Source organism: Sorex fumeus, unplaced genomic scaffold (assembly GCF_029834395.1).
Source record: "Sorex fumeus unplaced genomic scaffold, SorFum_2.1 ptg000033l, whole genome shotgun sequence".
In the NCBI taxonomy this organism is placed as follows: Eukaryota; Metazoa; Chordata; class Mammalia; order Eulipotyphla; family Soricidae; genus Sorex; species Sorex fumeus.
The window spans coordinates 11,899,808-11,916,231 of NW_026606090.1; the positions used below are offsets into that span (position 1 = coordinate 11,899,808).

A 16,424-nucleotide genomic window follows, 5' to 3' on the forward strand; every position below is an offset into this window, starting at 1 on the left:
CACAGTAGAGTTTCCTAAACCTTCCATCATAGTAAGTCCTCAAGAAATACTAGGGAGTAGATGAACCTACTCAGTCACTGGCCAATTATACAGCTATTTCTTGTGTGTGTGTGTGTGTGTGTGTTGGGGGTGACATATCTGGCTCTGTTGGTGGCATAGATGGGAGTTGTGCCATCCCTGGTGGTGCTCAAGGATTATTCCTGCCTCTGTGTTCTGAGATCCCTCCTTGCTATGTTTGGGGAAAAGTTATTCAGTGCTGAATTGAACTGTGCAAGGCAAGTGCTTTATTTGCTGTACCACCTCCTTGGTCCCTGTCATCCTCATTTTAAACACCGTCACGTAGAATACTCTAGATTTTTCTAACCAAAGAAAATTCAGTTGACTTTACGTTACTCAAAGACGGAAAAAAGTTGAGCCCCAAAATAGAAGAGTTTGGAGTTTGATGACTTTTTTGTTTTGTTTTGGGGTTTTGACCATACCTGGAGATGCTCAGGGGCTACTTCAGGCTCCATCCTCAGAGGTCAATCAGGGTAGTGCTCTGAGGAGCATGTAGTGCCAGGAATTGAACTTAGGGCTGCACACATGCAAGGCAAGTGCTCTGCCCGAGACACATCCCTGACCCTGGAGTTTGGTAACTCTAAATTGTGACTCTCTCCTTTGCCCTCACATTTGCTTTGGGCCAGCAGCTGTCAGAAGGTGGAGCCCAGCACCCAGGGAGCTAAAGGGTATTCATTCATTTGCTCCCAACTGGACTGACCACTTCCTGCATAAGCTCAGCTCTCGTTTTGGCTCCAAGAACAATGAAGGTATCTATTAAACCTCAGCGGGACTCTATAATAAGAAAAACCTCACTGTACTAAGTTTGAACTTTTGGCCTGCGATTTGCATACAGATGAAGTCGTTTTCCCTGACCCTTGAAATCCTGATTTCTGCTCTCTGCTTTCTAAATATAACGATGCCAACCTGGCATACCTTCCTCCCTTCCATCTTTTTAAGGCTCTATTCAGTGCACTCCCAGTGGGGTGGAGTTTCCTGCTAACTCACTTTCTCGAAGTTTTTTGACTTGTGCACCAAGAGAGGTATGGAGGTTATGCTCCAGAGTCAGCGGCTGATATACTGTGCAGAGTCGGGAGGGTTTTATCTGCAGGGTGCTGGGATGCAGGGGGAGAGATGGGGCCACACTCAGTGGTGTTCAGATGTCCTGACTGTGTTCAGGGACCCCTCCTGGTGGTGTGCAGAGGATAATATGCACAACGTAAGTGCTGGAGATAGAACCCAGGTCAGCTGCATGCATGGCAGTGCCTAATCCCTGGTACTCTCTCCAGCCCCAAAATTGGAAATTGGAATGGAAACTTAGGAATGAGAATTTGGAAACTCCATGGCCCAATTCATGTGCAAAAAACATGTGAAACCCTACCAAAGAAATAACTGAGGTGTAGGCAAAGTTCCCAGGAAAGTATTTTCCATTCTCAGCCTTTTACACCCTTAATTGTAAAAATTTGGAAAGAGGGTGATCTAACACCAACAAAGAAAAAAATACCCAGGTTATATTTGAACTTGTCTCATATGTCACTGACCAAAAATATGGGCACTGGTGCTTTTTTGTTTGTTTGGTTTTCAGGTTTTTCGGGTGTCTTGTCTAAACCATTGTTTGCCTGGTGGATTTTGAAACTATTTAAGATGTCAAGGCATAATTGTTTCCTCTCCACCTGGCTCTTCTATATGCAAAGGATGGCAGCTGCTGTTTCAGCCCAGTGGTTGTGATGGAAGTTTTACAGGACACTGGTTCCCCAAAATAAGAATCAGGACAGTGACAAGAGGAGTCAGGGAGATAGTGCAAAGGGCTGGAACAATGTGCTGGACAGTGACAAGAGGAGCCAGGGAGATAGTGCAAAGGGCTGGAGCAATGTGCTTCACATGTGGGAGACCCAGATTTGATACCAGACACCACATGGTCCCTGAGATCCACCAGGGACAGCTGCACATTTAGCCATGGATAACCATAGTTATAACCAAAAAAGAAATCGAGCAGTCTGGGTTCGTCTTTGGGGTGTTCTTTGAGCTTATCTGAGACCATGACTTCTTGCCTTGCACAGAAGAGAAATTTCTGTTTATTAGTAAGAATACCACACCTGGGTGGAATGGGGGGGATGAGGGGTGGGAGGGATACTGGGATCCGTGGTGATGGGAAATGGGCACTGGTGGAGGGATGGGTATTTGATCATTGTATAATTGAAACCCAAGCACAAAAATGTGTAAGTCTGCAACTGTACCTCATGATGTCTCACTATTAAAATAATAATAAATTAATTCATTAAAAAAATAAAATAAAAAAAACAAAGGCACAGCAGCAATTTTGGGGTATCTGGAAGTCTGAAGGCGCCATCAGGCTACTGATGCACTCACCTCACAGGTACAGATTGACTTGCTGGCGGCACCATACCCCCGCCATAGCTTCTTAAACTGTGGGTCATACACCCTGTACTTGAATGAGAGGTGTTGCAAAAAAAAACGAGGCAACAGCTAAAGGTTTCTGAAAGCACAGTGACCAAAAATGAATCCAAAATCAGGTGCATCATGAATTCAATCTCACTCATGTTGCGTTTCTCTCATGAAAAGGGGTTGCAAGTAGGAAAAGTTTTAGAAGTCTGCTCCTGAGCACTAGAAAGTGACATCAAATTTTTGTTTGCTTTTTGGGCCACATCCACGTGGTGGGCTCAGGCCAATCTAAGGCACCAGAGATCGAACCCCAGGTTGGTTGCATGCAAGGTGAGCACTCTACCCTTCCTACTATTGCTCCAGCCCGTCATTTCTTTTGTTTTTTAAGGTTCCTGGCCTGAGCAGTAGTACAGCAGGCAAAGCACTTGCATTGGACAAATCCACCTGGATTTGATCCCCAACACTGCATGTGGCTGCTGAGCACTAAAGCCAGGAATAAGCCCTGAGTACCACTAGGTCTGACCCCAAAACCCCCAAGTCTAAAAAGGTCCCTATATCCTGGGGCAGCAATCTAGACAAACGATTGAAACACAGGGAAACGTCTACCTAGAGGGGTTTTATTTTGGTGGCTGCTTAGAGACAAGCATGTTTGGAGAGGCGGAATGGAGACAGCTGCTGAGCTGATCATGGCCTGCTGTACAGGCCTCCATCGGCCTGTATGCCTGACATGAGGAAACTGACAGAGAGTGAGTTCAGGAGCTCCCTACCTGCAGATCAGACTCAAGGTGGAAAAGAATGTGTGCAAGACATCAACAGAGTCATACCGGAGACACAAAGATGTGTGTGTGTGTGTGTGTGTGTGTGTGTGTGCGCGCGCGCGCGTGTGTGTTAGAGTGGTGGGCAGGGGGGAGTGACTAGAACTGGAAAGTGATATTCAGATGACAGCTTGTCCCTGTCACCCACCAGGAATTCATCCATGAGGGAGTTTGCTCAGGGAGCTGGTGAATGATTCTTCTCCTCCTCCTCACCCCCCTCTTCCTCTTCCTCCCTCCGCTCTTCTCCCTCTTCCTGCTGCAGGGATGAGGAAGTGCCTGTGAATCAGTTTAATTGCTAACCAGGCTTCTTCCTGGGGTGTGTGGGATGGGGAGACCTTTGGACTCTGCATCCTGCCTGAGTTAGGCCTGACAGGGCGACTGTTCCTGACAGCTCCCAGCATCTGCTTCATTCGTGAGTAAGCTGGGCCTCCTGCATTGCAGGGTGAGATGACAGACTCCCAGAGATCTTGATAAAGTCCTGGGGAGTGAGGGGGTTCAGAAGCCAGAGACGCTCCATGTTCCCTCTGGCTCTGGCCAAGATGGTGGAGCGAAATGAGGTCCCCAACGTGGGGACCTCCCAGTCTTGGTCCGCAGCCCTGGGTGGGTCGCCCTTGCCATGAGCATCAGGCTTCCCAGCTCCCAGCCTCCACAATGTCCTCCAGCAAGCTTTGCATCCACCAAGGCGGAGCAGGACCCTGACTGCCTTCATGCCTTGGCATTGTCCCAGGGAGACTGGTGGTGGGCATCAGTGCACGCCTGCCCAGGGCATGGTGAGCCCCTGAGTGTGAGGCATCTACCATGCCCTGCAGAAGGGCCCCCCTTTTAAAATACAGACATCCAGGTATTTTTCATTCCCTTCTGGTTCTAGAGGCTGTACCCAGAGATGCTCAGGGGCTACTCCAGGCTTGGTGTTTAGGGAAGCCTGCAGTACCATGGGCCGCACCTGAGCCTCCTGCAGGCAGTGCTCAGCCCCGTGAGCCCTCTCCAGCCATGGGGGCAGGAAGGGGGAGTAGTCTTAATCTGAGGGGCTTGGGGCCCATGTGTGCTTTGGGGGTCCATTCTGTGCCCTGTTGGCGAAGCTGGCAGAGCGCAGCCCAGCGTGAGCACTGAGGGTGAGAAGCTCCTCTGGGAGCAGCTGTAGGAAGGCAATGCAGTCTAACAAGGAGAAGCAGAGCAGACAGGCACGTGGCTTCCCGGGACCTTCGCCCACTTGCCCCTCAGATCGGGCTGGTTCCTTTTTCTCCCGACCTGCTACAGCAGCAGGAAGAGGGGCCTCACGAGCTCATGGCATGAGGGTGAGTGAGGGGTGCCCACCGCAAATTCCCGCCTGCCCCTCTCACACCCTCATGACTTTTGCTTCAGGATAATAGGGGCCGCGTGGAAGCCCCTGGGACAGCCCCTGATCCTTTTCTTCCCACTGTTATTAAGATGGTGGCCACAGCTCCAGGAAGGACGTGGTGTCTCACCTGGCCCACGGGGCTCTCTTGGATGCCCGGGCTCTCTCTCTCTTTGACCGGAACTCTGGCTTCCTTGTGAAACCTCATCACACACAGCGTGGAGCCCAGTCATGGCTGGCTGTCGGTCCCACTGAACAGACTTTCCCTGTGTCTCCAGAAACAGGTGGCCAGAAACAGGTGGCCTTGTGCTGGAAGCAGTTCCAAATCCACTTCAGCCTTGATGTGCTGCAGGCTCGGAACTACTGGCAGGAAAGATTTGTTTTTCCTTAAGGTCTGAAGTGGCAGTAGCTCAAATGGTAGAATATGGCCCTGGTCGCTGGAAGCCTTGAGTTTAATTCCTCCAGCACTGCGTGTCCCCCACCCCCATCCCTGCCCCAGCCCCAAGGGGCAGAACCCTGTTTTAAAAGATACATAGTACATGAAAACATTTTATATGTAATTTATATAATTATATATTTGTATATGATGATACGTCATATAATTTATATAAGCATGCTTATATATAATTTATATTATATATAATTGATCAAGCCATTTACCTCTGCCTCTAGAATGCCTGTCCCTGGGGCTGGAGCGATAGCACAGCGGGTAGGGCGTTTGCCTTGCACACCGCCGACCTGGGTTCGAGTCCCAGCATCCCATATGGTTCCCTGAGCACTGCCAGGGGTGATTCCTGAGCGCAGAGCCAGGAGTAACCCTTGTGCATTGCCGGGTGTGACCCAAATAGCAAAAAAATAAATAAATAAAATAAAATGCCTGTCCCCTGCCCAGGTCCATAAGCCACCAGGGTGTTTGTCAACAACCAGCAAATCACAGACTAAAAGGAGGTGGGGTTGGAACAATTTTACTTTAACTAAATAGGTCTTTTTTAAAGTCTTCATTTTTCATGGCATAAATCTGGTGTTTAAGTCCATAGAGTTAGTGTTTAAGTTTGTGATTGCTGTGCTGACGTTATTTGCAGCAGTGGGAGAAACCCAGGAGTTCCTCCCCGGGGTCCTAGGGAAATGAAGTCCGTTTGCCTACAATGGTGTGTCAGGGAATAGCTCTGAGAAGGTTCACTGGTGTCAGCACCTGATGTGAAGATACCTTCAAGCTATAGCATCAGGGCTGGAGCAAAGCATGGCAGGTAGGGCATTTGCCTTGCATGCGGCCAACCCGGATTCTATTTCCCAGCATCCCATATGGTCCCCCGAGCACCACCTGGAGTAATTCCTGAGTGCAGAACCAGGAGTAACCCCTGTGCATCACCGGGTGTGACCCAAAAAGTTAAAAAAAAAAGGTGTAGCATCAAATGAAGCAAAGCAACAGTGAGTGGAGGGAAATCTGCCTGCACCTTTATTTTTTGAGTTTTTGGTTCACACCTACTAAATAAACTCAGGGCTTACACCTGACTGCACTCAGGGATAACTTCTGCTGGGGCTCAGGGAACCATCTGGGATTGAACCCAGGTGGACTGCATGCCAGGCAAGTGCCTTCCTGGCTATACTATCTTTCCAGCCCCTGCCTGTGGCTGAAGGGGCCGGCGTAGCGGTGTCCCCTCCTCAGAATCTTCCCGAATAGGGATGAACCGTGTTCTGGTCCCGGATGCTGCTCTCCCCTGTTAAAACCTGCAAACACATGCCCAGGGACAGCAACTTTCCCGACAGTGGCACCGTCGCCTTGCCCTCATAAGAATGCATGCAGGTGTGTTTGCATGGTATATTGATATATTTCCAGATATCTTCCAGAGCGATGAGGGGAAACTGGTCTCTGGGCTGTCCTCTGATCGGAGGGGCCATGTGCTGGGTCATTGCATGAAAGGCATTGCACTGAGTGCCTTTTTCAAAACTTGTCTTTGGTTCATTGTGCAACTATTGTTTTTACAAGAAATACATAAAATTTTGGGCTGGGGAGCAGGGCAGGAGAGGTAGTTCTGAGCTTAAGGTTCTTGTTTTGCATGTGGCACACCGTGCCTAGTTCCAATCCTCGAGCTGCAGATGGGTCCCTGGCTCCTTCCCTGGGAGAGGTGGGGGGTGCACTTCAGAGCACAGAGCCAGGAAGAGGCCCTGAGTGTGGTCCCAGCCCTACCTCTCCAAAATGAGTTGGATAAAAATAGGATCCTGTTAATGGCTCTCACTACCACCATACCCATAGACCCCTGTCGGAGCCTCGCTGAATAGCACTAACTGTTTCTGTCCGTTCTCTCCCAGGCCCCTCATCTGAACCCACCCACTCGCCCACCCACAGCGGGAAGAAGCTGTTTGCTCCTGTTCCATTCCCTTCGGGCTCCGCTGAGGATGTGTCCCCTAGTGGCCCGCTGCAACCCCCTCCACTCCCCCAGAAAAAGTTAGTGAGTCGGGCTGCCTCTTCCCCTGATGGCTTCTTCTGGACGCACGGGTCCCCCAAGCCCAGAACTGCGAGCCCCAAGCTGAACCTCAGCCACTCAGAAACCAATGTCTGTGCCCCCGAGGAGCCCCCCTTCAGCTACACCTGCAGCCCCGGCAACTTCCAGCACCCTCTCTTCTCCTCGTCCGAGCCTCTGGAGAAAGCGTTCAAAGGGAATGGCCACTGGGGCCGGGCCTCGGGGCCGGCAGGCAGTCCATGCAGGGGGACCCCTTCGGCCGCGTCCTCGCAGCTGAGCGTGTCCAGCCAGGCGTCCTCCAGCAGCACGCAGCTCCAACTACACAGCCTCCTGAGCAGCATTGGCAGCAAGGAGGGCACCTATGCCAAGCTGGGGGCACTGTACGCCCAGTCTCTAGTGCGCCTCGGGGCCAGATGCGAGGACCTGTTCCTGGGCGGCCAGAAGAAGGAACTGCACTTCGATGAGAACACCTGGTCGCTCTTCAAACTGACCTGCAACAAGCCCTGCTGTGACTCCGGGGATGCCATCTACTACTGTGCCACCTGCTCCGAGGACCCCGGCAGCACCTACGCTGTGAAAGTAGGTACCATCCCCTCCTTCCCATTTTGCCACGCCACCCACCGGCCGGTCTCGGTACGGATAGGGCAGAGCATGGCCCGAGCAAGTGCTGTCTCCCATCCTGATTTCATGGCCGGGCTTCATTGCAGGGCTCCTTGGACACTTTCCTGTGCCTTGATTTCCCTCTCCGCCTGGCCCCAGGTTCTGTGTACTGAGATGTGAAGTGTGGGTCGAAGACTCTTTCTTGAGCTTGCAGGAATGAACTTGGGATCCAGTGGGGTTAAGGCAATACTTGGCTTTCAGTGGTGCAGAGAGTTTGCTCATGTATTCAACAGGATTTTTTACATTTGTAGGCTGGGTGTTTCGCAGAGAGCTGAGTGTAAACTGGTGACCCCGGGGTCCCCTTAGGGAAGTAGATATTCTCACAGGGGAAGCAGACGATTACAGAGGTGCTTTTCAGCTCCTGGAGGCAGCAGGGGAGGCACCATCTTGGCCAGCAGGGGAGGAGGGATAGCACTGACTGAACATTCCCTGTCCACCTCATTCCTGGCCCAGTAAACCACGTGGCCTCCAGTCCTCACCCAGTAAGTAGTTTTAGAGGGGGAGGATCTGAGACTTAGAATGATTCACTTGCCCCAGCAAGTGGGTGGCCAGCAGGAATTTGGAAACTTACTTTGTCTCTCTAAAGCACATCCTCAGCACTATCATGTGAAGAAAAGGAAGTCCAGAGACTTCAGTGACACGCTGAAGGTCACACAGCACTTCCCTCTTTGTGATGAAGTCATTGCCATCACACTCCACTGCTCTCTGCACAGCTCAGAGCCAGTTGCGGAACCGTCTGCACCGCCCCCGTGACCTCCTTTCTCAGATCCTTCTGGGCCTTCTGTGAGCGCAGACCTTTGTGGGGAGGGAGGTTGGGAGCTCCAGCCTCCCCCTCTTTTCTCAAGGTGCTCACCCAGGCCCAGTGAAGAAAAGTGTAGCACGTGAGCTCACGTGCTGTGACCTTCATGGGACCACTTCCTGCTCACCATCAAGATCTTTTTTTGTTTGTTTATTTTCGTCTGGGTCCACACTCAGCAGTGCTCAGGGCTTACTCCTAGCTCTGTGCTCAGGACTCACACCCGATAGGGCTCAGGGAGTCTTACATAGTGCTGGGCACAGAACCAGGGCAAACTCAGGCTATGTAGGCACCTTCCCCCCTGTACTATTGCTCCGGCCCACCCTCAAGATTTTTTGAAATTGTGTGTAGACCAGGAAAATTGCAGCAGATTTTACTTGGATGTTTGTCTTAGAAGAAATTGGTGACACCACTGTAAAATAAAGCCTGGAAATCCCTGGCTCATCAAAGATTCTGCATATTATAATTACTTACCACCTTTCTGTGAAATGTCTGGGGGGGGGGCGGGGGCGGGATATATGCTAGGAGGAGCCCATTTTTCAGGAACTGTGTCAGCAGGGAGAGCCAAGTTAGTGGACACTGGCCCAAAAAGGCCAACTTGAGTCAGAGCCTGTGAGTATGGCTTGAACTTCATCGCCACTTGACAGTTCTACCCAAAAGCCACTTTTTGGAAAGCCAAACTTCCCTGCCATGCTCTCTTCCATAATTGAGAGAGAACTGAAATTCCAGCATTTTCCTGATAACTCGAGCAGGACTTTATCCGCTGGAGGAAAGTGAGCGGATTATGGGATGATCCAGTGAGTGGAACATGAATCCCCTATATGTCTCTGTTGGCACAGAGCAGGGTTCTGCCCCATTCCATGAATGAAAATCTGAGTCCCCTAAAATCCAGGGGGAGGGGTGGGGGCTTTTGCTCAGGGGAGCTAAGGACAGTGTTGGGACTCATCCCTCATGCCCATCCTGAAGCTGTCTTCAGGCACTTCCCTCCATGCTCCTGCTCCTGGACTGGACCTGGACACTCATTCTGGGTCCAGAGATCGCTGACATGGGCTGGGGGCTTAACTCAGGGGTCATGTATTTGCCCTGCATATGTGAGGCCGGCCCTGGGGTCCTTCTCAGCGCTGCCTGCGAGAGAGAGCTGACTTATTCTGAACCTAGTGCAGAACGCTTAACTCCTCTGACCCAAAGGAATAGAACCTGTTCTGGGATCTGCCACCCCCTGGATCAGCACCCAGGGATAAGCAGAGAGCTTTTGATACCCGCCTCCGGTAGCGAGAGAATGGGAAAGCTCCCATGTGGTGTCCCCATAGCCACCTTCTCCTTAGAACCACGTGGGAAGTCCCACTTTCTCAGAGGACACTGGAAACCAACTGTAGAAAGGGAAACAATGGCGAGGGGATAAGAAAGTGGGGCTGGGGTTGCCTCTGAGGTCAAGCAGGGAATGGGAAGGAGGGAAGATGGGACCGGAGAGAAGAAGCCTCCCCAACTCCTCTCCCTCCCTCCCTGTAGAATGGGCTGGGGTCTGTGGGCTTCGTTGTTTTCACACACACACTCTCTCTCTCTCTCTCTCTCTCTCTCTCTCTCTCTCTCTCTCTCTCTCTCTCTCTCGTGCTCTCTGAAGGGGCTAATGATGGAGCCCTGGGCCTCGGAGCCCCGGGCCGGAGGGCCAGCACCCTGTTGGTGAACTGTGTCCAGCACAGTGGCCACTGATTCTGCTTCTTCATTTGCATCTCTTTGCAGACTGTCTTGAGCTGCGGGGCTGGAACTCTGACCAAGTCCCAGGTCACCGTGGATAGCCTTGAGCTTCCTTGGAAAAGGCTTCCTCTCCCCCTGGCACTAGCACTGGGCTGCAGCTGTCTCTCCCAGCTCCCTCACGCCCTGGGCCAGGCCCTGTGCAGAGCTCACCTGGGTGCTTCCTGTTGGCCCAGCCTCTCTGAGCAAGGAGGTCAGGGCCACCCCTACCCCGTCCCCCCTTACTGGAGGGACCCACATAAAGGACTTGCAGCCCATCCCCCGAATGTATGGCGCCTGCAGTTGTGAATCTGCTGCTCACAGCTCCACTGGGCTCTCTGGGAGCTTAGGAGCTTAGGCTGGCATTCCTGGCGGAGGGGGCTGGGTGGGATTTGAGTCTTCCACACTCATGCAAATGCCCAGCTGAGGTTGAATAAGGCAGCCATCTGCCTTGTGCTCCAGCTTTTCTCTGTAAACAAGTGTCTTCCCCCAACCCCCACCCATCTATTCAGTGCCTCATTCTTTACATGCCTGTGCTTTTGTTGGTGAGCCCCCAACTGAAATGGCCAAACAGAGCCGCTGAAGAGGCCCAGACTGTGCCCTCCACAGGAATGAGCTTCGGTCAGGCAGGAGTTCTGGTGCTGTGAGTCACCAGTGCCTTTAAGTGAGCTGCTCTTAAAGGGAAGCAGGTGGAAAGTGAGAGTTCCTTCATGAGAATGTCATTCCCAGAGGCAGAGAACTACACATCTTATCTCCCCCAATGACCTTAGAACTACACAGCTTCAGGTTCTCTCCCCGTGACTGTAAAACGTATCCTGTCTCCCCGATGACCCTGGCTAACTCACCCTTCTGGCTGCCTCCTGAACTCACAGATATCAAGAACTGACTGTAAAGCCCCGGTGGGAGCAAAGTTCATATTGGAAACAAGGTCTCTTTTTGTTTGTCTTTGGGCTACACCCCAGCAGTGTTCAGGGCTAACTTCTGGCTCTATGCTCAGGGCTCACCCCTGACATACTCGGGAAACTGTTTGGGATGCCAGAGATCAAACCCCGGTTGGCTGCATGCAAGGCGAGTCCCCTGTCCACTGCACTATCATTTCGGCCCCCTATTAGAAACTAGGGCTGGAGCGATAGCACAGCGGTAGGGCATTTGCCTTGCATGCAGCCAACATGGCCGACCCGAGTTTGATTCCTCCGCCCCTCTCAGAGAGCCCGGCAAGCTACCGAGAGTATTCGATATGCCAGACACAGTAACAACAAAGTCTCCAATGGAGACGTTACTGGGCCCACTCAGCAAATCGAGGAACAACGGGAGGGCCTTTACCTTTACCTTTACCTTATTAGAAACGAAGTCTTGTTATCCTGATCCCCCTCCTTTCGACATGAGTAGCCTTCTCAGGGGTCCAGTCTTGGGCCAATCTTGTTACCCCCCTTGAAATCTCCATTTCCTCCTTTGCACACCATCTGTTCACCAGGTTTGAGATTTAATGTTGTGCCAGGAGAAAAGTGTACAGTAGGCAAGGTGCCACGCTCTTGGGAGAGCTGGGTGAGGTCTGTGGAGGGACATGACCCTCAGAATAATCACTGAACAGTGGTGGGTATAGCCCCAAACAATCAAGCAAAAAGAAACCGTTTTGCAGGGCCAAGGAGAAAGGTCAAATGGTGGAGTCAAGCCTAGTAGGTGTGATGTCCTGAATTGAACCTGCAGCCCCCCAGAGTCCCTTGAGCACCCCTAGGTGTAGCTCTGGTGGCATTCAGGAGGAAGGGGCCAAGCAGCCCTGCCAGGCAGGTCCCCGCAGGGTTGAGTATCTCTGGGACTGCCCTGGGCTCCTGGAGCTCAGCTGGTGTGGTCTCTATTAAAAAACAGTTTAAGAAGCAAACCTTACTGGCTGCTGTGTATGGAGAGCCTCTCCTGCAGTGCTCACAGGACAATGTGTGTGTGGTGCCAGGGATTGAGCCAGCTCAGGTGCATGCAAGACAGGCGCCTTATCCTTATCTCTCTAGCCCCTGCAGAATGATTTCCAAGACGTCCCATCCCCAGTTGCCTTTAGTTTCCTGTTTCCCAGCCTGGGTAGAGTCGGGTGGCCTCTAGAATCAGCGCTTGCCACAGTGCACTCTGGACTGGCATTCCCAAATGATTTTTGTGCCGGTCTTAGGGAACAGCATCTGGAATAGATTGTGCTCCTTCCAGTTTCTGTTCTGCCACAGAGAGATTGCTCAGAGAGCATATTCCCCCCCTCCTTCCTACAACCAATGATCTGTTTATTTCAGAGCTTCTTGAGAGGGTGGTTTCCTGACAAGTCTCATGCCCCAGAGGTGTGAAGGGTTGTGATAGAAGTCGGTATCTCTGCAAGGTGCTAGCTGGGGGATTTCTAAACACCTCAGCTGTGAGCCCTGTGGTGGCTGTGATGGCTTGGGGGTGGCAGTCTGGAGGATGGTTTGGGAATTGTTTGCAGGGTGTTATTTTACAGGCTACTGCTGAGCTGCTTTTCTTCTCTGGGATTACAGAGCCTGCCCTGCTATAAAGCACTGCTGAGCTTACACAATACCCTCGGAGAGAGGCGAACACAGACCACATCAGTCCCTTTCAGTGTAGTCACAGGAAAAGGAGGACTTCTGGAGGGCGCCTCTGTCTGGCTCAGGCCACTCAGAGGAGGCTGAGCATGGCTGGGCGCATGCGGCTTGGTGGATACTAGCGTCAGGACAAGAGGGAAAGAAGCGGGAAGAGTCGGTTGTGGAGATTCCCCAGGGAGCTGAAGTTCATCTGCTTCATTACTCCTCCACTGGGAGCAGGGGGTGCCTTTGGAGACTCTGGGTTTGCCTCCCGGGAGAGCCTTCTGTTTGATTTCAGCAGCTGTGACTCATCCATGCAGGCAAAGCGCTTCCTCATGGCAGTGCCAAAATCGGCCCATGATTACAGCCCAAAACTTGGGCAGCCCAGCACAACTTGGTCCAGTGCTAAAGGTTGAGGGCCTGGTCTGCCCAGAGGGTCCCCCAGAAGGAGAGTCTATAGCTTGCCTGCTGGGAATCAGAGGCTGGGGGAGTAAGGTGACCTGCTTGTGCAAACTTTACTCCCTCTTAGTCCAGCCACTGGGCAGGGGGAAGGACATTATCCATCCTGCCCCTCTGCAGGTTATTCTGTGGGGACCTTCTGCTGGCTGGTGGCGGGAGTATGAGGCGATTTGATGATAAACTGTTAAAGAAACAGCCAAAATGTGTTCACCGCCTTTTACGTTTCCTCAGCCATCTGTGAGCATTCCCATCTCTTCATGCTCATCGCTCCTGTAATTGTCATTTTTACGACACGTTCCTAATGGATGTCAGCCCGTATCTTCCCTTGTGTGTCTGATTTCCCGAATGACTCGTGAGGCTGAACATCTCTTTGTGTGCTGATGGGCTTTTCCATGTTTCTTTGATGGTGTGCTTATTAGTATCCTTTGCCAACTTGGGGACAGTTATCTTTACATTCCTGAGTTGTAGGAATTTTTTGTAAATTCTGGATTTACATATCCTTCCCAGATGTGTGTTTTGCCAGTCAGTTGCTTGTCTTCTTGTTTTCTTTAATCTTGTCCTTTTTCTTGGAGAGGTGGGAGCTGGTGGTCTTCTAAGGGGTGCCTAGAAGGCCCAGGGGTGGGCCATTCAATTCCAGGGCCTGAGGATGAGGTGCTGCTCAGGCCCTGGGGTGACAAAGATTCCCCCCATCCCCAGGCAGAGTTGGGGCCTCTAGGACTGCCCCTGCCCATGTGGTGCTGGGGATCAAACTACTGCTAGCCACATTCAAGCCTGACCCTAAAGTTGCTTTTTGAAGCACAAAAGATGTTTGGGGTTGTTCATTTGAGGTAGGGAGGTTGGATCTCAGGGTTTAGGGGCCAAAGCTTTAATTCCTATAATATCTTTCCAGTCTCTTATTTTTGTCTGTTTGTTTGTTTTATTATTGGTGGCGTTTGTCAGGGCTTGAACCCAGGGCTTCATACATGGAGAACATGTACTTCATCATGCTGCACCCCTGACACTAAAAGTCAGAAGGGTTTTGTTTTGATCACTATTCATTTGTGCTTTTATAGACCATGCTTTGCAGGTAGTCTCAAAGTTGTTTTCTGTTTTTGTTTATTTGTTTTGCTTTTTGGGTCACACCCTGTGATGCTCAGGGGTTACTCCTGGCTCTGCACTCAGGAATTTACTCCTGGCAGTGCTGGGGGACCATATGGGATGTTGCAAATCAACCTGGGTCAGCCACGTGCAAGGCAAATGCCCTACCTGCTGTACTATCGCTTCAGCCCCATAAATGTTTCCTGATGGGCTTTTGTTTTCTTTTTGTTTTTTGGTTTGAGGGGATTTTTGTTCCCCCAAACATTTATATGTGCCAGTCTTTCCCTCCTGAGCCTGTGATCCAGTAGTTTCGATCCATTTGTGCGAGTACTACCTTTGTGTGCGCGGTGTCCCCACACTCTATGTGCAGGGACACCGGGCCCACCTCCTGACCTCACTTCTCCCCTTCCCCGCAGATCTGCAAAACCCCTGAGCCCAAGTCGGCCGCCTCCTGCAGCCCCTCTGTGCCCGTGCACTTCAACATCCAGCAGGACTGTGGCCACTTTGTCGCCTCCGTGCCCTCCAGCATGCTCACGTCTCCGGACGCGCCCAAGGACCCCCTGCCCGCCCCGCCCTCCCACCCCCCGGCCCAGGAGCAGGACTGCGTGGTGGTCATCACGCGCGAAGTGCCCCACCAGACGGCCTCAGACTTCGTGCGGGACTCGGCTACCAGCCACCAGGCGGAACCCGAGGCATACGAGCGGCGCGTGTGCTTCCTGCTGCTGCAGCTGTGCAACGGGCTGGAGCACCTGAAGGAGCACGGGGTCATCCACCGGGACCTGTGCCTGGAGAACCTGCTGCTGGTGCACTGCACCCCGCCAGCCTCCCCCTGCCACGCCGCCCCCAGCCCCGCCGCCGCCCCTGCTCCCGCCCCTGCCACGGCCTCGCCCCCGCCCCCGGGCCCTGCCACCACTTCCCTGCCCACCTGCGGGGGCGCGCCCGGAGAGAAGCACTTGCCCCGGCTCATCATCAGCAACTTCCTGAAAGCCAAGCAGAAGCCGGGCAGCATCCCCAACCTGCAGCAGAAGAAAAGCCAGGCCCGGATGGCCCCCGAGATCGTGTCCGCCTCGCAGTACCGCAAGTTCGACGAGTTCCAGACGGGCATCCTCATCTACGAGCTGCTGCACCAGCCCAACCCGTTCGAGGTGCGGGCGCAGCTGCGGGAGCAGGACTACCGGCAGGAGGACCTGCCGCCGCTGCCCAGCCTGTCCCTCTACTCGCCGGGCCTGCAGCGCCTGGCGCACCTGCTGCTGGAGGCCGACCCCATCAAGCGCATCCGCATCGGCGAGGCCAAGCGCGTGCTGCAGTGCCTGCTCTGGGGGCCCCGGCGCGACCTGCTGGAGCAACCCGGTGGCTCAGAGGAGACGCTCCGTGCCACGCTGCACAACTGGATCGACATGAAGCGTGCCCTGATGATGATGAAGTTTGCCGAGAGGGCGGTGGACCGCCGGCGCGGGCTGGAGCTGGAGGACTGGCTCTGCTGCCAGTACCTGGCGGCGGCTGAGCCCACCGCGCTCCTGCAGTCCCTGAAGCTCCTGCAGCTGCTGTAAGCCCCGCCCCGGCCCTGCACTTTAGCGCCTCGCCCTCACCCCCGCCCCCCTGCCCTGGCCTTGCCTCCGAAAATCGGCTCCCTGGGAAATGGTACAAATGACTCTCAGACTTGGATGTAATATATATACATATATATATAAAATATGTGATACATAAATACGAAAGATTGGCCTGTCCGTTGCATTGCCCGCCAGCTTTGCCCCTCTAGCTTGCCCTCCTGGAACCAGCTGCACTTCTAGCTCAGAACCTTCCTGTATTTAAGGAAATCCAGACTCTGAATTTACTGCCCCATCCAGGACCTCTTTACCGCATTGTCAGTGATTATTAAAAACACAAACAAATCCATTCTAAAAATGTTTGGCCGACTCAGGAGCAAAGCCACAGGAAGCATTTGTGTGTATTATTAGTCTGGTGTCCCTCAGGCCCAGTGACCAGCCACCCATGTCTCACTGGGCTTCCCACAGGGGCCAGGCTGCTCTGCAGCAGTCATGATCCCTGTGTTGCTAGACAAGACTCCAGTCACAGCTGGTGCGACCCCAGAGGCTT

General features: G+C 52.7%; 1 protein-coding gene across 1 annotated transcript in view; it reads left to right on the top strand.

Annotated features, from left to right (window-relative positions):
* Positions 1-16,007, top strand: part of PRAG1 (PEAK1 related, kinase-activating pseudokinase 1) — a 55,367-nt gene extending 39,360 nt beyond the window's left edge. The window contains exons 5-6 of the mRNA XM_056116618.1: positions 6,901-7,631; positions 14,744-16,007. Of these exons, the coding sequence (XP_055972593.1) occupies positions 6,901-7,631; positions 14,744-15,877 (1,865 nt within the window). The 3' untranslated portion in view covers positions 15,878-16,007. The remainder of the gene's footprint in view (positions 1-6,900; positions 7,632-14,743) is intronic.
* The last annotated feature ends 417 nt before the right edge of the window (positions 16,008-16,424 follow it).